Raw genomic sequence first — 21005 nt, forward strand, 5'->3', positions numbered from 1 at the left:
ATCTAGGACAGACCAAGGTTGTTACTGTGTAACTTTTAAATGTAAACTCTTGAGCAGAAATGTTTCTCTCCATACCATCTGTCCTTGCCTTTTCTCACATCTCACATATTTATGAAAGCCTTACTGTGCCATTAAGCAACACAAACACAATAGGTGTTGTTGGAATGCAGTCATTACCTCAGGCCCAGTGGTAGAACGTAAGGGACCTTAAGAGGGGGATTTGTTGTTATAAAGCAAAATCAAATCAATTACCTTTCCAAAGGGCTATGATATTGTGGAGATAAGACCACTATGAAGCTAGAAACTTGAGAAAGTCATTTTAAAAGCTACTCGGGTATAGGTAACTCATGATTAAAGGCCCTGCACTATTACACAACATGAGTGTCAGCGCAACAAATTTCCAACTTCATGATTCAGGCTTCTGTGCTACACATATTACTGGATGGTTCCTTCATTTTAAAGAAATGTGAACATAAGCGTGCACACAAAAATATCTGACACCCCAAACAAGAAAACACAACAGCTGTCAGGCCAAGAAAAATCTGTTAAATTGACACTGTGTCGTCAAAGCTACCCTTCCAAGATGTAAAGTTATTCTCCCTTCTGAAAAGTGTGGCCGGACAGACAACCTCCTGCCCAAGACCACAACGTCATCACTATCTCTTTCCTAGAACTGGTTCCGGAACTGCCCTAACAGGGCAGGGGAGCACAGGCCCTAGAAGGCGGATGTAAAAACAACTCGCCCAGCCTCATCCGCACCTACTCTGCGTCGCCTCTGCTTCCGGGCGAGCAGGGAGAGCCCCCGACTCTGCCCACCTTCACGCCAGTGGGTCCCTTCTGGTCTCCCTTTATCCGCCCGTAGCGCCTCGAGGGTGATTGCGGAACAAACCTGCCCAGAAAGTGGCTCAAGCCGACCCACCAGTACCTCTTCCAAAGGTCTCCCGGTCGCCCCTGGGTCTCCCGGCAGGGCCCCGCGACTACACAGCTCTCTCGACCAGACGATTTTCACCGACTTTATTGGGCCCGCGACCCAGTTGGTCTCCTCGCCGCCCACCTCCCCACTAGATGGCTCCGGCCCTCCATAACATCAAGCATATTCAAAAACACTGCGGGCGGGGCGGCTCTGGAGACAGCCCTTGCTGGGGAAGCCGGATCCCCTGTGGCAGCATCAGGGTCATTTGCTCTTCGTCTTCTGACTCTCCGTCTTCTTGGGCAGCAGCACGGCCTGGATGTTGGGCAGGACGCCGCCCTGAGCGATGGTCACTTTCCCCAGAAGCTTGTTTAGTTCTTCGTCGTTGCGGATGGCGAGCTGCAGGTGGCGAGGGATTATCCTGGTCTTCTTGTTGTCCCGCGCGGCGTTGCCAGCCAACTCCAGGATCTCCGCCGTCAGGTATTCCAACACCGCCGCCAGGTACACCGGCGCCCCGGCGCCCACTCGCTCCGCGTAGTTACCCTTGCGCAGCAGTCTGTGCACTCGGCCCACTGGGAACTGCAGGCCCGCGCGGGAGGACCTGGACTTGGCCTTTGCCCGCACTTTGCCGCCCTGCTTTCCGCGACCAGACATGTTTGTCTCTCGCTTACAACTCCAGCGAGAAGGAAAAACCCAGCGATCCGGTTCCTAGTACAAGAATGCAACGTACCACACCGGAACTGCCTCTACCAACACTTTGCTGACACTAGGCAGCGCCTTCCCATTGGGCTCCGCAACATCCTTGGCTCCAGTGACCAATGACAGGCAGGCTCTGCTCCCAATTAGCACGCTGGCAGAAGGACGGCCTTCTCCAACTCTCTCCAATCAAAAGAGCAAACTGCTAAGTCCTCATTTACATAACCGCTCATATGAATATCTAGGTGCGCTTGCTCCGCGGTTGGGGTTCTGTTGAATATATTGAGTTCGGTTGAATTTGGCAGATTCTGAGATTTCAACGTCCTCTTTCGCTCTCAGGAAAAGAATGTCTTAAGAATTAAGGAACCGAGGTAAGAAACAGAAAAATCAGGAAAGAGAGTTACCCCTTCTCCTTAGTTAACTTAGTCAACAAATACTAAGCACTCAAGCAAGAAATGCCTCTAGCAGTTCTGGTTGAGAATGCCTGAAATTTTTGACACATTACCTTTATTATTGACACTAAAAAAAAAAATCCTTGTAAGCAAGAGATCTCTAACTTGAAAATATTCTAACCTTGATTTTTTAGTAAATACTAAAAAACAAACAAAACACACACACACACACACACACACACACACACACACCTATTTTGCCATTACAAGAATCCTGATTCTTCCAAACTTTCTTTGGAATCAAGCATTAAAAGCATGCGGTACAATGTGACTATTTAGCACTCCCCACCCCAGCTCCAGTCATCCAGTGCTCTGAGGGTTCTTTTAATTCTGCTTTAACAACAAAAATATCTTTTTTGTGCTATAGAGATGGATGAGGATAGATACATAATAAGCAAATATTTGCCATAAAGCTTTCTTACTGGAAAGGCTTATTCGTCAGGACTAGGTGCAGGAAGCACAATTTACCAAAATATTCATTCCTCATGGTGTTACTGCTGCCTTTTTTCGTAGTATGAACCTTTTGGGGAAACAGTCCTGTCTCCTAGAGTGGTGACACTACTCAAAGTTCCGTTTTTCTCAAGGAATTTCTTAAATGAGAACCGTCTGATTTAAAGCCATGATCATGCTGCTGCTGCCAAGTCGCTTCAGTCGTGTCCGACCCTGTGCGACCCCATAGACGACAGCCCACCAGGCTCCCCCATCCCTGGGATTCTCTAGGCAAGAATACTGGAATTTCACAAGAACTTAGAGTTTTAATGAAATAAGAATGTTACATTATTTTAACGAATCACAGAAATTGTCGTTTGAGAAGCAAAACCCCGTGCTTGGGCTGGGGGTGGGGGACGGAGGAAGCAGTAAAATCTACAAATTGTGCAGAAGAAGCTGCAAGAGAAAAGTCGGGGGTGGGGGCGGGGAGTAAGGGGTAAGGTTAGACTCTTTTTGAAAATTTAATTTTTTCTTCGCGGGGCCACAAAAGAGAAAAAGAACGATTGAAAGATTTCCTCTACCCCAACTGGTGACTTAAAAAGACCCACAGGTGTAAAGCAACTGCTTTGAAATTTAAAAGTAGTAAAGCATTCCCACTTCCTACTCAGTTTCAAATTAGTCTAAGAATAGTATTATAAAAGTGTGCATTTCGTTGGAAAACTATAAAATTAGAATTCCCGCGCTAGAGAGAGGCGGGGGCGGACAAGGTGGAGGAAAGAGACAAGGGAAACTCAGCGCTCACTGGATCTGGCCTACCGTTTTTTAAGTATGGAGAAACGGCAATATAATTTCTGTCTAGTCTTTCCTCAATTTCATGGCAAAAATAACAAGAAGTTTTCCCAAATAAGCAACCGAAAAATTTTGTAGGGAGGGGATTAAAAAAAAAAAAAAACCTTTTGGGGACTTAGCTCCGCCCACTATCTTGAGGTTTTCAACCAGGTCCGCTATAAGGATATATTAGCTCAGGTTCTTAGCTTCCCGAACTGTTACGAGCTTGCTTAATACGATTGTCGTCTCTTTCTTGTTGAAAATGTCTGGCAGGGGCAAAGGAGGAAAAGGGCTAGGTAAGGGAGGTGCCAAGCGTCACCGGAAGGTCTTACGGGACAACATCCAGGGCATTACGAAGCCCGCAATTCGCCGTCTTGCCCGCCGTGGTGGTGTCAAGCGCATCTCAGGGCTCATCTACGAGGAGACCCGTGGAGTGCTCAAAGTGTTCTTGGAAAACGTGATCCGCGATGCAGTGACGTACACGGAGCACGCCAAGCGCAAGACGGTCACGGCCATGGATGTGGTGTACGCTCTGAAACGCCAGGGCCGCACCCTCTACGGCTTCGGTGGCTGAGCTCTGCCTGCGGCTTATCATCAGATTCCAAAAGGCCCTTTTTAGGGCCACCAAAACCTCAAAAAAAGGGTTGATCACGCTTAAGTTTCATGGTGAATGTGCTAATAGGTGCTTCAGAGGAAGCTTTACAATTGCAGTTGTTCGGACGGATGATTCGGGGTTAGGCTTGAGGCTGGGGGAGGTGTGAGCAGCAAAGCTCGAAGTGGGGAGCCCGGGGCCCGCGCTAGGGACGTAGCTTAGGAAATGCATCGCAGGGCAGTAAGTGATCTTCCCCTTTGTTTCAGACGCTGAAGTGCTGAGTTTGGACTCCGTTTGGGAAACAGGTATCGTCAACTTAGAAATAGGTGTTTTCGGAGCGAATGCCTCGGGATCTGAGCTTATGTAGAGTAACTTGTATGCAAATAAGGCAAGTGCGGCTCCCTGCCTCCGATTGGACGGGAGGTATCAGAGGGAGTGGTTCTCGCCGATGGGGCCGGCCCCACCTCTGAGACCTATTGTAGTATCCAATAGGAAAGCGCGAGGTGCAGGCCTAGAGTTGCGCGCAGGGGTCTTGCCAAGCGTTAATATTTTATATATTGACGGAATGTTTGAGCGAGAATTAATCCAACTTCGACGCGGAATGTAGGGCTGCCGCGTGTGGGCGAGTGCAAGGCCAGGCCTAAACCGTCGGCACCTGCGCTACTCATGGGTCGGCTGCACAAAGGTGGTCGCGCCGAGCTGGTGAGCATCCCAACCCCCGACTGCCCAGCGGCGGTGCTCAAGCCCCGGGGCGTGGGAATCCAGGAGTTAACCGGCAGCGCTGCCAGGGCGCAGGCAGTACTGTTGCCCGGGAGAGAGAGGGTCTTGTGACCCGGTCGCCCCTAGGAGATAAACCCTGGCTTTCTAAGTGACGGTCCTGTTCAGAACCGCCCGGCCCGGGGCTGCGGGAAGGAGTGGGGCGGCGGGTTGTAGTCTAAAGAGTTCGGTGAAAATGATGTAGCGAGAGAGCTGTATAGTCATGAAGTCCTACCCATTTGTCCTGCCCAGGAGACCGAGTAAGGAGGGCCGGTTTGCGGGCTTTTCCTGGTGTCAAAGGCGGGACTGAAGACAGGGGGCTCCACCTGCGTGCTGCCGGCAAGGGCGAGGCTGGAGCCGAAGTCCTTTAAGGGCCGTGCTTGACTTCTGGCTGTGTCCTTCCTCACCAGCTTGTCTGTGTGATGGAAATTGGGAAGGGGCTTAGAACACCAAAATGCAGTGTGATCCCATGAACCCTGACTAATCTCTCCTAGCTCTGGCTTGTCTGGACATCGTGAAATCACTTAGCTTCATGGACTGGTTGTCTGGATTGGCTGTGGGGTAGTTTCCCAGCCTTGACAGTGATGTATGTACATTTCATTTTAAGCCGTATATATCCGAGATGAACTCTAGCCAGGAAAACATTTCCCTTGTTACCGCAGCAGAGACTGGCATCATACCGTTTAATGAATATCAGCCACTTTGGAACACATTGTATTCCATTTTTGCATTCGATTCTCCAGCAAATCTATGAATTATTTATTATTAATTACCATTTTATAGACGAGGTAACGGATACAGGGGGAAAGTACTGGAATCAGGATTTGAACCCAGCACTGTTCTTAACCCTTATGTGCCACTGCCGCTTCCAGGGAGCCCCCATCCCCCATTTGCTGACATTTCACTTCTTGGTACTTTCTTCTCCATACTCAAACGTATCTGTGGTGCTGGTTATGTCTTAAATTTCTAGGCAGTGAGACAGTTCCAGAAGCTCAACTTTCTTTAGTTCAAAGGAAGAAAACCCTTAAGTTACCTAAAAGAAGCATCAGGGTATGGCACACTTGAGTACGTTTATATTTGTTGAGGGAGTGAATGTGTGAATTTGAATAGATAGTTAATGTACCTATTAAACCCCCAATTTAGTGTGAATCAGATTATTGAGAATGAAGGTGGGACTGCAGTGGAGCATGAAAATAAGTATTCGTATGGTAATTTAAAATATCTATTCCTTAAGTATTTAAGTTACTTGGGATTATTTTTTGTTTATATTTTTGATGGTAGCATCAATATTTTTTGAACCTGTCTAGTAGAACTTTTGAACTGTGGTGTTGAAGAAGACTCTTGAGAGTCCTTTGGACTGCAAAGGGATCCAGCCAGTCCATTCTAAAGGGCTGGGTGTTCTTTGGAAGGAATGATGCTGAAGCTGAAACTCCAGTACTTTGGCCACCTCATGCGAAGAGTTGACTCATTGGAAAAGACCCTGATGCTGGGAGGGATTGGGGGCAGGAAGAGAAGGGGACGACAGAGGATGAGATGGCTGGATGGCATCACCGACTCGATGGACGTGAGTCTGAGTGAACTCCGGGAGTTAGTGATGGACAGGGAGGCCTGGCATGCTGCGATTCATGGGGTGGCAAAGAGTCGGACAAGACTGAATGACTGAACTGAACTGAGTAGAACTAAATTTTCCCTTGTAAGCACAGCATATTTTTGTTTATGTTTTATGTATTTTATAAAATAATACCAAATTATTTGAACATGAGAAGTCTTTGTTTCTGTTTGAGTCCCATGGTAGTATCCAGTCCTGAAGAAATGATTTTCCAAACCAAAAGGGGGTCACATAATTTGAGAACACAAGTTATCTGAAATTAGAACTGAGATTTTCGGGAGTTAACTTCAGAAAATGTAGAATGCATTACTATACATGTTTGTTAAATAAAGAATTTAAACTGCTTCCAAAATGCTTTTCTTGCAATATGGAATGAAGTCCTGTTGAAATTAGATCCTGTAGCAAACTAGATCTCTTCTAGTTTGAACATTTAATGCCTCTTTTATCCCAAGAACTGTTAACTTGAAGATTCAGAGATAAATAAGCCATCAGTTGAGTTCAGTTGCTCAGTTGTGTCTGACTCTTTGCAACCCCATGGACTACAGCATGCCAGGCCTCCCTGTCCAACACCAACTCCCGGAACTTACTGAAATTCATGTCAGGCGGTGATGCCATCCAACCATCTCATCCTCTGTTGTCCCCTTCTCCTCCGGCCTTCAGTCTTTCCCAGCATCAAGGTCTTTTCAGATGAGTCAGTTCTTCACATCAGGTGGCCAAAGTACTGGAGCTTCAGTTTCAACATCAGTCCTTCCAATGAATATTCAGGACTAATTTCCTTTAGGATGGACTGGTTGGATCTCCTTGCAGTCCAAGGGACTCTCAAGAGTCTTCTCCAACACCACAGTTCAAAAGCATCAATTCTTCGGCACTCAGCTTTCTTTATAATCCAACTCACATCCATACATGACTGCTGGAAAAACCATAGCCTTGACTAGACAGACCTTTGTTGGCAAAGTAATGTCTCTGCTTTTTAATATGCTATCTAGGTTGGTCATAACTTTCCTTCAAGGAGTAAGCGTCTTTTAATTTCATGGCTGCAGTCACCATCTGCAGTGATTTTGGAGCCCCCAAAAATAAAGTCTGCCACTGTTTCCACTGTTTCTCTATCTATTTGCCATGAAGTGATGGGACCGGATACCATGATCTTAGTTTTTTGAATGTTGAGCTTTAAGCCAACTTTTTCACTCTCCTCTTTCATTTTCATCAAGAGGCTCTTTAGTTCTTCACTTTCTGCCATAAGGATGGTGTCATTTGCATATCTGGGGTTATTGATGTTTCTCCTGGCAATCTTGATTCCAGCTTGTGCTTCCTCCAGCCCAGCATTTCCCAGGATATACTCTTCATATAAGTTAAACAGGGTGATAATATACAGCCTTGTCGTACTCCTTTCTCTATTTGGAACCAGTCTGTTGTTCCATGTCCAGTTCCAACGGTTGCTTCCTGACCTGCATACAGATTTCTCATGAGGTGTGTCAGGTGGTCTTGTATTCCCATCTCTTTCAGAATTTTCCACAGTTTGTTGTGATCCACGCAGTCAAAGGCTTTGGCATAGTCAATAAAGCAGAAATAGATGTTTTTCTGGAACTCTTTTGCTTTTTCAATGATCCAGCGGATGTTGGCAATTTGATCTCTGGTTCCTCTGCCTTTTCTAAAACCGGCATGAACATCTCGAAGTTCACGGTTCAGTATTGCTGAAGCCTGGCTTGGAGAATTTTGAGCATTACTTTACTAGCGTGTGGAAGGAGTGCAGTTATGCGGTAGTTTGAGCATTCTTTGGCATTGCCTTTCTCTGGGATTGGAATGAAAACTGACCTTTTCCGGTCCTGTGGTCACTGCTGAGTTTTCCAAATTTGCTGGCATATTGAGTGCAGCGCTTTCACAGCATCATCTTTCAGGATATGGAATAGCTCAACTGGAATTCTATCATCTCCACTAGCTTTGTACGTAGTGATGCTTTGTAAGGCCCACTTGACTTCACATTCCAGGATGTCTGGCTCTAGGTGAGTAATCATACCATCATGATTATCTGGGTCGGGAAGATCTTTTTTATATAGTTCTCTTGTGTATTCTTGCCATGTATTCTTAACATCTTCTGCTGCTTTTAGGTCCATACCTTTCTGTCCTTAATTATGCCCATCTTTGCATGAAATGTTCCCTTGGTATGTCAGTTTTCTTGAGATCTCTAGTCTTTCCCAGTCTATTATTTTCCTCTATTTCTTTGCACTGATCACTGAGGAGGGCTTTCTTATCTATCCTTGCTATTCTCTGAACTCTGCATTCAAATGGGTATATCTTTCCTTTTCTCCTTTGCCTTTAGCTTCTCTTCTTTTCTCAGCTATTTGTAAAGCCTCCGCAGGTAACCATTTTCCCGTTTTCCATTTGTTTTCCTTGGGGATGGTCTTGATCACTGCTTCCTATACAATGTCATGAACCTCCATCCATAGTTCTTCAGGCACTTTATCAGATATAATCCCTTCAATCTATTTGTCACTTCCACTGTATAATTGTAAGGTATTTGATTTAGGTCATACTTGAATGATCTAGTGGTTTTCCCTACTTTCATCAATTTAAGTCTGAATTTGGCAATAAGGAGTTCGTGATCCGAGCCACAGTCAGCTCCTGGTCTTGTTTTTTTGCTGACAGTATACAGCTTCTCCATCTTTGGCTGCAAGGAATATAATCAATCTGATTTGGTGTTGGCCATCTGGTGATGTCCATGTGTAGAGTCTTCTCTTGTGTTGTTGGAAGAGGGTGTTTGCTATGACCAGTGCATTCTCTTAGCAAAACTCTATTAGTCTTTGATCTTTGTTTTGTACTCCAAGGCCAAATTTGCCTGTTACTCCAGGTGTTTCTTGACTTCCTACTTTTGGATTCCAGTCTCCTACAATGAAGAGGACATCTTTTTTGGTGTTAGTTCTAGAAGGTCTTGTAGGTCTTCATAGAGGTGTTCAATTTTAGCTTCTTCAGCATTACTGGTTGTGGCATAGACCTGGATTACTGTGATATCGAATGGTTTGCCTTGAAAATGAACAGAGATCATCCTGTCGTTTTTGAGATTGCATTCAAGTACTGCATTTCAGACTCTTTATTGCCTATGATGGCTACTTCACTTCTTCTAAGGGATTCCTGCCCACAGTAGTAGATATAATGGTCATCTGAGTTAAATTCACCCATTCCAGTCCATTTTAGTTCACCGATTCCTAAAATGTCAACGTTCACTCTTGCCATTTCCTATTTGACCTCCCAATTTGCCTTGATTTGTGGACCTAACATTCCAGGTTCCTATGCAGTATTGCTCTTTGCAGCATCAGACTACTTCCATCACCCGTCACATTTACAACTGGGCGTTGTTTTTGCTTTGGCTTCATCTCTTCAGTCTTTCTGGAGTTATTTCTCCACTCTTCTCCAGTAACATTGGGCACGTACCAACCTGGGGAGTTCATCTTTCAGTGTCATACCTTTTTGCCTTTTCATACTGTTCATGAGGTTCTCAAGGTAAGAATACTTTGCTCCCACTGAGACCAAAAGTCTATTCTTTACATCTATGTCTCCTTTGCTGCCCTGTACGTAAGGTTGTCAGTACCATCTTTATAGATTCCATATATATGCATTAATATATGATATTTGTCTTTCTCTTTCTGACTTACTTCATTCTGTATAATAAGCTCTAGGACCATCCACCTCATTAGAACTGACTCAACTGTGTTCATTTTTGTAGCTGAGTAGGCTTCAACAACGGAGAAGGCAATGGCACCCCACTCCAGCACTCTTGCCTGGAAAATCCCACGGACGGAGGAGCCTGGTAGGCTGCAGTCCATGGGGTTGCGAAGAGTAGGATACGACTGAGCAACTTCACTTTCACTTTTCACTTTCATGCATTGGAGAAGGAAATGGCAACCCACTCGTGTTCTTGCCTGGAAAATCCCAGGGACGGGGGAGCCTGGTGGGCTGCCATCTATGGGGTCGCACAGAGTCAGACATGACTGAAGCGACTTAGCAGCAGGCTTCAACAATACGTGAAACGTGAACTTCCAGATGTTCAAGCCAGTTTTAGAAAAGGCAGAGGAACCAGAGATCAAATTGCCAACATCCGCTGGATCATCAAAAAAGCAAGAGAGTTCCAGAAAAACATCTATTTCTCCTTTATTGACTATGCCAAAGCCTTTGACTGTGTACATCACAGTAAGCTGTGGAAAATTCTGAAAGAGATGGGAATACCAGACCACCTGACCTGCCTCTTGAGAAACCTATATGCAGGTCAGGAAGCAACAGTTAGAACTGGACATTGAACAACAGACTGGTTCCAAATAGGAAAAGGAGTATGTCAAGGCTGTATATTGTCACCCTGCTTATTTAACTTATATGCAGAGTACATCATAAGAAATGCTGGGTTAGAAGAAGCACAAGTTGGAATCAAGATTGCCGGGAGAAGTATCAATAACCTCAGATACGCAGATGACACCATCCTTATGGCAGAAAGTGAAGAGGAACTAAAAAGCCTCTTGATGAAAGTGAAAGAGGAGAGTGAAAAAGTTGGCTTAAAGCTCAACATTCAGAAAACGAAGATCATGGCATCCGGTCCCATCACTTCATGGGAAATAGATGGGGAAACAGTGACAGACTTTATTTTTTGGGGCTCCAAAATCACTGCAGATGGTGACTGCAGCCATGAAATTAAAAGACACTTACTCCTTGGAAGGAAAGTTATGACCAATCTAGATAGCATATGCAAAAGCAGAGACATTACTTTGCCAACAAAGGTCCATCTAGTAAAGGCTATGGTTTTTCCAGTAGTCATGTATGGATGTGAGAGTTGGACTGTGAAGAAAGCTGAGTGCCGAAGAATTGATACTTTTGAACTGTGGTGTTGGAGAAGACTCTTGAGAGTCCTTTGGACTGCAAGGAGATCCAGCCAGTCCATCCTAAAGGAGATCAGTCCTGGGTGTTCTTTGGAAGGAATGATGCTAAAGCTGAAACTCCAGTACTTTGGCCACCTCATGCAAAGAGTTGACTCATTGGAAAAGACTCTGATGCTGGGAGAGATTGGAGGCAGGAGGAGAAGGGGACGACAGAGGATGAGATGGCTGGATAGCATCACCGACTCGATGGACTTGAGTTTGAGTGAACTCCAGGAGTTGGTGATGGACAGGGAGGCCTGGCGTGCTGCAATTCATGGAGTCTCAAAGAGTTGGACACGACTGAGCAACTGAACTGAACTGAATATTCCATTGTGTATATGTACCACAACTTCCTTATCCATTCATTTGCCAATGGCCATCTAGGTTTCTTCCATGTCCTAGCTATTGTAAATAGCTCTGAAGTGGACATTAAGGTACATGTGTCTTCCGTGGCTCAGATGGTAAAGTGTCTGTCTACGATGTGGGAGACCCGGGTTCGATCCCTGGGTTGGGAAGATCCCTTGGAGAAGGAAATGGCAACCCACTCCAGTACTATTGCCTGGAAAATCCCATGGACAGAGGAGCCTGGTAGGCTACAGTCCATGGGATTGCAAAGAGTCGGACACGACTGAGCGACTTCACGTTCACGTCTTCCCAAGATGATGGAGTAATAAGCAAGGAGACCACTTCATTTTAAAGTCAACACATTCATGTTAAAGTCAACACATTGACTTTGTGTTATCTTTTTTCTGATATTTTTCAGAAATCTGTTTATTGTTATCTTCAAAAATAATTTATCTTTTTAAAAACTTTAAACAACTTTTATTTATATTATGTTTTGTAATTTCCTTAATATCATTTTTTACCACTTCTCCAAAACCTGTTATTCCCAGTGCATTTTAGATTTTTAATTTTTAAAATAAACGTGTAAGTTATGACTTTGGATTTATTTCTGTTACAGCTTTGGACAAATATCAAACTTTTGAAATGTTATAGTATATTTTATTATTTGTCATAATAATAAAGTTTTACTTTTATATCATCTCATCCTAACCTAATTATTAAAGAGGTTAAAATTTTACCCATAGTTGTAATGTTTTCTTGTTTCAGTTATCAGTATTAATTTCTAGTTATTAATTTGGGCTAGAAATTTGTGAGCTCTGTAATTTCTTCTTTTTGGAAATTATTGAAATTTCATATATGACTAGTTTTGACAATGTCTTCTGGATCTTGGACAAGGAGGCATAACATGTGTTTTAAAATATGACAACTCAGTTTATATCTATTTATTCAATATTGCTAATTATTATATTTTCAAAATAGACTCTATGGCTATTTTTATCTACTCAATACATATTGCTCCTGATAGTATCTTGTTGTCACCTATGTTTCTGTTTCTTTCAATTTATCCTCATATTTTGAATAGTATTTATTTTACAGAATTCTTTTTTCTGATTTGGTATTTAAACTTCATGACTGCCATACCTTCTTTATAGGTTGTTACCTTTTATCCCTCTGAGTAACTCTTTTGGTTTAATTTTATTTTTTTGGCCTTTGGGTATCAATGAACTTGAATTCCATTTATTTATTATTATTTTGCCTCATCTGATGTGCTGTTTTGTCACCTGCAATTCTTAATACACCAGCAATCTAGTTCCTTTTTCTAGGTTCTTGAGCTTTAAAGTTAGGTCGTTGACTTGAGATACTTCTTGATCTTCTTTCAAGGTTTTCCTTGTTTCTGATCATCCACTTGTCTCTATTTTTGTTAAAAACTATACCAGCCTGTTCTGTGTGTTAGTTGCTCAGTCATGCCCGACTCTTTGCAACCCCATGAACTGTAGCCCACCAGCATCCCCTGTCCATGGGATTCTCCAGGCAAAAATACTGGTGTGGGCTACGGTGTTCTCCACTAGGGGATCTTCACCCAGGGATCGTCTCCTGCATTGCAGGCAGGTTCTTTACCAGTGAACCACTGAGGAAGCCCTTTCTCAAATTTGAGTGAAGGGAAAACTGTCTTACAGACTTCTTGTATTAGTTTAAGACATTTTGATTTTTATGTTACTTAAATGTCAAAGTATAGCAGATGCTTACTGTTCATGCTTACAGTTCATATTAAAGACACTGTGAAAGCAGACTTTATAAATTACTTAACAGAAACCTATAAATCAGTATGTTATTATAAAATCTAATATAATTGATAATGATGTTTTGCTTAAACTATGTCTTAAAAAGCAAAAGTATATTTTGCTTATTGTTAACTATTTGGCTTTCCTTGAAACATTTTTTTGAGTCATTATTGTTATCTTCCTTTTTTTAATTATGAACTTGTTTTTAACATAGATTCATTATTTTGGCAAGCCAGTAATTTACTAGTACACTTCAAAATGATCTAAAATACCTTCTTCATTTATTGTGCTTATATATTAGTCGCTCAGTCATGTCTGACTCTTTGTGACCCCATGAACTACAGTCCACCAGGTTCCTCCGTCCATGGAATTTTCCAGACAAGAATACTGGAGTGGGTTTCCATTCCCTTCTCCAGGGAATCTTCCCGATCCAAGGATAGAACCCATGTCTCCTGCATTGCAGGCAAATTTTTTACTATCTGAGCCACCAGAGAAACCTATATACATATGTCAGTTATGTATATATGACACTACTATGGCTAGGTAACTTGAATATTTTTTGTTTTATGCAAAGGTAGCATCCATCTAATACATCTGCTTGCCATGTAAATATGCTATCAGGGCTTTAGATATGATACTGTTCCTTCTGGCAATAAAACTTTTACACTGTTGAAGTGAAAGATATGCAGGAACCATAGAGGCAATTGATAGAAGCAATAATATTCAAACTTAAAAAACCAGGAGTCAGACTTAAAATTTCCTATGTGAAGTGGGGCTGACATATCTGTAAGGACATCACAAGATTTTTTTCTATTTGATTTGATATCATTCACTTATATTACTTAAAAAAATTTTTTTTAAGATCCATTTTGAGAAACAGCAATTTATAATTTGAGTGAGATTAATATTGTAATTAGCCTGAAGCATTAACATCTCCCTTTTATTGTTGTCTGTAAACTGTTTACAAGGAATTGTAATTTCTTCTTGGTCATTTAATTATGTCTACCAGTGCATATTAATATTTCAGTATCTTTGTGGCCCAGCTAGTAAAGAATTCATCTGCAATACAGGAGACCTGGGTTCAATCCCTGGGTTGGAAAGATCCCCTGGAGAAGGGAGCGGCTATCCACTCCAGTATTCTGGCCTGGAGAATTCCATGGACTGTGTACTCCATGGGGTCACAAAGAGTTGGACACGACTGAGCAACTTTCACTTATTATCTCCAGTGGGAGAGACACAACCCAGTACAGAAACTTCAGTCTCTTTATGTCTTATCAAAAAGCCCTTGTCTCTGGTTAAGCCATATATATTCAGACCCACACTAATTCCTGGTGTATGGTGGGTTTGGGATTTTCAGTAAAATTTGTTGTAGTCACCAACCAAAGAGATTGTTGCCCAGAAAAACCAATGGAGGGCTATGGTTCTAGTTGGAGGTTAATTTCAAAATCATGCCACATTAAATCCCAAGTATAAATCATGCACAGATTACCCATTGCAGCAATATTTGTACCCAAGGATTGGGAAAAATTCATGTTCAATAAAATAAGACTGCCTAAATAAACAATAAAAAGCAGCTGCATGATGAAATATTGTGCAGTTATTTGAAAAATAAGAAGGAAAATCTCTGTACAGATGTGAGCATAGTTCTAGGAACTTTTGCCTTTAAATGATGTCAGTAGACAAGAAAGAAAGTTAAAGAATATATATTCCTCTATGCTTTTAAAAAGCTGGAATGATTTAAAATGAAATTAGTAAAAACTGTTACCTACATAAGGTCGGAAGAACAGGATACAGGGGACAGTGATTAGAATGAAATTACGTACATCATTTTTACATTTGATTGTTTCTTACTGACTTGTAGGTGTCTTACGGTAATATGTGTATATTAACCCTTTGGTGTTGTTCATACTACAATTTTCTCTTGTATTTTCATTTTTTATAGTGCACTTGATGAATAGAAGTTCATAATTCTAATGTAGGAGAAAAAAAACCTAGCTTTTCCTTTGTGATTTTCACTTTTTCTTGTTGTCCTAAAACATCTCACCCTCCCTGAATATTCAGCAGATTATTCTAATCTTATACAGACTCTTCCAAAGAATAGAAAAAAGAAACAATGCTCCCAACATATATTATGAGATTGGTACAACCTTGACCCCAAAGCCTGACATAGGCAGTACTTTCTCATGTTATAAATGTACATTATGGATAAATATCACTCAAGACATAGATGTAAAAGTCCAAATAAAATAATAGCAAACCAAATCTAGCAATGTATAAATAAGAAAATAAGTATATATCATGACCAAGTGGAGTTTATTTCAGGATGCAACTATTCCAGCAATAGTTCAGTATGATAAATATACTGATATCATTTCCTCATGAAAAAATAAAAGTAGAAAAAACATTTGATCATATCAATAGAGAAAACAATACAACTAAAACATTGTTTATGTTTAGAAACTTGGAACCTACAAATTGAAGGAAATGTCATTAACATGATAAAATAATCTGAAAAAATAGAAACTGAATTCCTACAGTGAATTTCTTGGTGAAATGTTAGATGTCATCATCTTTAAAATAGGAAATACAGCAAGATATATACTGTTAGGTGAAAGCAGTACGTTAGAAAAGGGGAAAATAAGGATATAAAAGCAATCTTACCAACCCACCTAGGCAAATTAAGATGCGTAGTCTCCTGGTTTCTATTTGGAGCGATATAATAAAAAGAGAAAAAAAATGTCGCTTAGTAAATGATGTGCTTTTATATACAAAAAAACTGATTTACAAATTATTGCTGCTGCTGCTGCTGCTGCTAAGTCACTTCAGTCATGTCCGACCCTGTGCGACCCCATAGACGGCAGCCCACCGGCTCCCCCATCCCTGGGATCCTCCAGGCAAGAACACTGGAGTGGGTTGCCATTTCCTTCTCCAATGCATGAAAGTGAAAAGTGAAAGTGAAGTTGCTCAGTTGTGTCTGACTCCTAGTGACCCCATGGACTGCAGCCTACCAGGCTCCTCTGTCCATGGGATTTTCCAGGCAAGAGTACTGGAGTGGGGTGCCATTGCCTTCTCCATACAAATTGTTAGTGTGCAATAAAAGCTTAGCAAGATTGCCAGATACAAGATCAATACAAGAAGTTTTAAATTTCTATACATAAACAGTAAGATTTTAAAAATACAACTTACAATTGACTTACAAGAACAACAAAAGTGTTAATACATAGTTACGAATAATTCTAATAAATAATATACAGTATACTTATATAGAAAATAGTAAAACTTCATTTAGATGCATCAATAAAGATGTGAGTAAAGGGACAGACCATGTTCCTGAATAAGAAAACTCAAAACACAAAGGTGTCAAATATCCCAAATTGATCCTGCTCATAAATGTTAACCTTTACATACACTATACTCTAAAAATACTACGGAAAAGAATTACTTTTTTTTAAGTAGAAGGATATTTTATGTGCCTTTCTAGCTTCTTTGTCTATGCCCTAAAGTATTTTACATTCCATCCAAGTGTAATAATGGGAAATGGAAAACAGAACAATGCGAGTTCTATACTGTTGTGGAGAGAACAATGAAGAAATGTCATGAGATAGTAGTCCTTGGAATATTAATACTGAAAACTATAATAAACTGCCTTATAAGGCTTTGTGCTTTTCAAATTGCTGCAGTATCTACTTTTTCTTTTAATTCCTCAAGGTCTTTTAAAATATTTATTGAATTTTGACTGCAGTCTTCTGGGAGCTGGAGGTACAGAAATAAGACAACTCAGTTCCTCAAATTACCACACTTAAATTCTAATAAGGGAGGCATATTAATTAACAAACAAGATAGTATCAAATGATGATAACTCTCATAAAGAAAGTAATGTGAAGTAACATAAAAGAGAGTGACTAGGGGAGAGAGGTGTTCTTTAAACTGGTTAACCACAACTGGTGTCTCTAGGAGGTGCCATTGAGTTGAAAACTGGTAATAAAGATACCAGTGGTAGAGCGTTCCCAGCCGGGGAACAGTTGATGCAACCGTCCTCAAGTGAGTGCAGTTTAGCAAGGCAGAGAAGGATAGGTGAGGAGACCTACAACGTGATAAGATAACTACCATGTAAAGTAGTAGTTCTCAAAGCATAGTCTGTAGACTCCTCAGGTGAAGGTCCTCAAGACACTTTAAAGGGTCAGCAGAGTTAAACTACTTTCAGAATACTAGCATGATATTTGCCTTTACAAATAGATGAGAAAAGAGAAGCAAAAGGTAAGGGAGAAAGGGAAAAATATACCTGACTAAATGCAAAGTTCCAGAGAAGAGCAAAGAGAGATAAGAAAGCCTTCTTACTTGAACAACGCAAAGAATAGAGGAATGGGAAAGACCACAGATGTCTTCAAGAAAATTGGAGACATTAAGGGAACATTTCATGCAAAGATGGACATGATAAAGGACAAAAATGGTAAGGACCTAACAGAAGCAGGGGCATCCCTTGTGGCTCAGATGGTAAAGAAAGTGGAAAACTGAAAGTCACTCAATCGTGTCCGACTCTTTGCAATCCCCTGGACTATACAGTCCATGGAATTCTCCAGGCCAGAATACTGGAGTGGGTAGCCTTTCCCTTCTCCAGGGGATCTTCCCAACCCAGGGATTGAACCTAGGTCAACCTCAATGCAGGCAGATTCTTTACCAGCTGAGCCACAAAGGAAGATCCAGATGGTAAAGAATCTGCCTGCAATGCAGGAGACATTGGTTTGATCACTGGGTCGCTAAGATCGCCTGGAAAAGGGAATGGCTACCCACTCCAATATTTTTGCCTGGAATATTCCATGGATAGAAGAGCATGGCAGGCTACAGTCCATGAGGTTGCAAAGAGTCAGACATGACTGAGCGACTAAGTGTGTATAACAGAAGCAGAAGAGATTAAGAAAGAGGTGGCAAGAAAACAAAGAAGAACTATACAAAAAAAAGGTCTTAATGACCCAGAAAACCATGATGATGTGGTTGGTCACTCACCTAAAGCTAGACATTTTGGAGTGTGAAGTCAAGTGGGCCTTAGGAAGCATCACTACAAAGCTAGTGGAGGTGATGGAGTTCCAGCTGAACTTTTTCAAATCCTAAAAGATGATGCTGTGAAAGTGCTGCACTCAATATGTCAGCAAATTTGGAAAATTCAGCAGTGGCCACAAGACTGGAAAAGGTCAGTTTTCATCCCATTCCCAAAGAAGGACAATGCCGAAGAATGTTGAGGAGTTTTGCATCTATATTCATCAGTGATATTGTCGTGTAGTTTTCTTTTTTTGTGTTTTCTTTGTCTGGTTTTGGTATCTGGGTGATGGTGGCATCATGGAATCAGTTTGGAAGTGTTCCTTCCTGGGAAGTTTTTTGAAAGAGTTTTAGAAGGATAGATATCCAGTTCAGTTCAGTCTCTCAGTCGTGTCCAACTCTTTGCAACCCCATGGATTGCAGCATGCCAGGCCTCCCTGTCCATCGCCAGCTCCCAGAGTTTACCCAAACTCATGTCCATTGACTCAGTGATGTCATCCAGCCATCTCATCCTCTGTTGTCCCCTTCTCCTCCTGCCTTAAATCTTTCCCAGCATCAGGATCTTTTCAAATGAGTCAGCTCTTTGCATCAGGTGGCCAAAGTATTGGAGTTCCAGCTTCAACATCAGTCATTCCAATGAACACTCAGATGTGATCTCCTTTAGGATGGACTGGTTGGATCTCCTTGCAGTCCAAGGGACTCTCAAAAGTCTTCTCCAACACCACAGTTCAAAAGCATCAAGTCTTCGGTGCTCAGGTTTCTTTGTAGTCCAACTCTCACATCCATACATGACTACTGGAAAAACCATAGCCTTGACTAGACAGACCTTTGTTGGCAAAGTAATGTCTCTGCTTTTGAATTTGCTATCTAGGTTGGTTATAACTTTCTTTCCAAGGAGTAAGCATCTTTTAATTTCATGGCTGCAGTCACCATCTGCAGTGATTTTGGAGCTCCAAAAATAAAGTCTTCCACTGTTTCCCCATCTATTTGCCTTGAAGTGATGGGAGAGGATGCCATGATCTTAGTTTTCTGAATGTTGAGCTTTAAGCCAACTTTCTCATCTCCTCTTTGACTTTCATCAAGAGGCTCTTTAATTCTTCACTTTCTGCCATAAGGGTGGTGTCATCTGCATGTCTCAAGTTATTGTTAGTTCTCCCAGTAATCTTGATTCCAGCTTGTGCTTCATCCAGCCCAGCATTTCTCATGATGTACTCTCCATATAAGTTAACTAAGCAGAGTGACAATATACAGCCTTGACGAACTCCTTTCCCAATTTGGAACCAGTCTGTTGTTTCATGTCCAGTTCTAACTGTTGCTTCCTGACCTTCATACAGATTTCTCAAGAGGCAGGTCCAGTGGTCTGGTATTCCCTTCTCTTTCAGAATTTTCCACAGTTTATTGTGATCCACACAGTCAAAGGCTTTGGCATAGTCAGTAAGGCAGAAATAGATGTTTTTCTGGAATTCTCTTGCTTTTTCGATGATCCAGCAGATGTTGGCAATTTGATCTCTGGTTCCTCTGACTTTTCTAAAACCAGCTTGAACATCTGGAATTTCACGGTTCACATTTTGCTGAAGGATAGATATTAGCTCCTCTCTAAATGTTTGATAGAATTCTGTGAAGCCACCTGGTCCTGGGCTTTTGTTTTTTGGGAGTTTTTTGATTGCAGCTTTAATTTCAGTGCTTGTAATGGGGTTGTTCATAATTTCTATTTTTTCCTGATTCAGTCTTGGAAGATTAAACTTTTCTAAGAATCTGTTCATTTCTTCCAAGTAATCTATTTTATTGCCATATAGTTGTTCATAATAGTATCTTATAATCCTTTGTATTTCTGCATTGTCTGTTGTAACCTCTTCTTTTTCATTTCTAATTTTGTTGATTTGATTCTTTTCTCTTATTTTCCTTGGTGAGTCTGGCTAAAGGCTTGTTGATTTTGTTTATATTCTCAAAGAACCAGCTTTTAGTTTTATTAATCTTTACTATCATTTCTTTCATTTCTTTTTCACTTATCTCTGCTGTGATCTTTATGATTTCTTTCCTTCACTAATTTTGGGGGTTTTTTTGTTCTCTTTTTCCAGCTGTTTCGGGTGTAAAGTTAGGTTGTCTATTCAATGCTTTTCTTGTTTCTTGAGGCAGGATTGTATTGCTATAAACTTACCTCTTAAAACTGTTTTTGCTGCATTGCATAGGTTTTGAGTTGTCATGTTTTCATTGTCATTTGTTTCTAGAAATTTTTTGATTTCCCTTTTGATTTCTTCAATAACCTGTTGGTTATTTAGAAATGTATTGTTTAATCTCCATGTGTTTGTGTTTTTTGCAGTTTTTTTTCTTGTAATTGATATCTGGTCTTATAGCATTGTGGTCAGACAAGATGCTTGATATGATTTCAATTTTGTTAAATTTACTGAGGTTTGATTTGTGACCCAAGATGTGATCTATCCTGGAGAATGTTCCATGTGCACTTGAGAAGAAGGTATATTCTTCTGCATTTGGATGGAATGTCCTGAAGATATCAATGAGATCTGTCTCATCTGGTGTATCATTTAAGACTTGTGTTTTCTTATTAATTTTCTGTTTTGATGATCTTTCCATTGGTGTGAGTGGGTTGTTAAAGGCCCCTACTATTATTGTGTTACTGTCAATTTCTCCTTTTATGTCTGTTAGCATTTGTCTTA

General features: G+C 41.3%; 3 protein-coding genes across 4 annotated transcripts in view; 2 read left to right on the plus strand and 1 right to left on the minus strand.

The window, feature by feature from the left end:
- Positions 1 to 997: 997 nt before the first annotated feature.
- On the minus strand, positions 998 to 1897 carry H2AJ (H2A.J histone). The gene has a single exon (XM_086401924.1). The coding sequence runs from the start codon at positions 1562 to 1564 to the stop codon at positions 1175 to 1177; it is 390 nt and encodes a 129-aa protein (XP_086258050.1). The 5' UTR covers positions 1565 to 1897; the 3' UTR covers positions 998 to 1174.
- Positions 1390 to 21005, plus strand: part of GUCY2C (guanylate cyclase 2C) — a 100985-nt gene continuing 81369 nt past the window's right edge. Inside the window, exons 1-2 of one of the 2 annotated variants that reach the window (XM_086401913.1) lie at positions 1390 to 1977; positions 4174 to 4212. The gene's annotated coding sequence lies outside the window, so the exon portion shown is untranslated. Of the gene's footprint in view, positions 1978 to 4173; positions 4213 to 4385; positions 4610 to 21005 lie in introns of those variants that run through there. The other variant, XM_086401912.1, reaches the window with a different exon arrangement.
- On the plus strand, positions 3388 to 12251 carry H4C16 (H4 histone 16). Its single transcript, XM_086401926.1, has 2 exons — positions 3388 to 4212; positions 9991 to 12251. The coding sequence occupies exon 1, from the start codon at positions 3578 to 3580 to the stop codon at positions 3887 to 3889; it is 312 nt and encodes a 103-aa protein (XP_086258052.1). The 5' UTR covers positions 3388 to 3577; the 3' UTR covers positions 3890 to 4212; positions 9991 to 12251.

The sequence above is a fragment of the Bos grunniens genome, chromosome 5 (genome assembly GCF_055505025.1).
Source record: "Bos grunniens cultivar Pamir isolate PY7600 chromosome 5, Bosgru_T2T1.0, whole genome shotgun sequence".
NCBI lineage: Eukaryota > Metazoa > Chordata > Mammalia > Artiodactyla > Bovidae > Bos > Bos grunniens.

Excerpts from the sequence above, each read along its gene's own strand:
- H2AJ (XM_086401924.1), bottom strand. The coding sequence starts at position 1,564 with ATGTCTGGTCGCGGAAAGCAGGGCGGCAAAGTGCGGGCAAAGGCCAAG.
- H4C16 (XM_086401926.1), top strand. The coding sequence starts at position 3,578 with ATGTCTGGCAGGGGCAAAGGAGGAAAAGGGCTAGGTAAGGGAGGTGCC.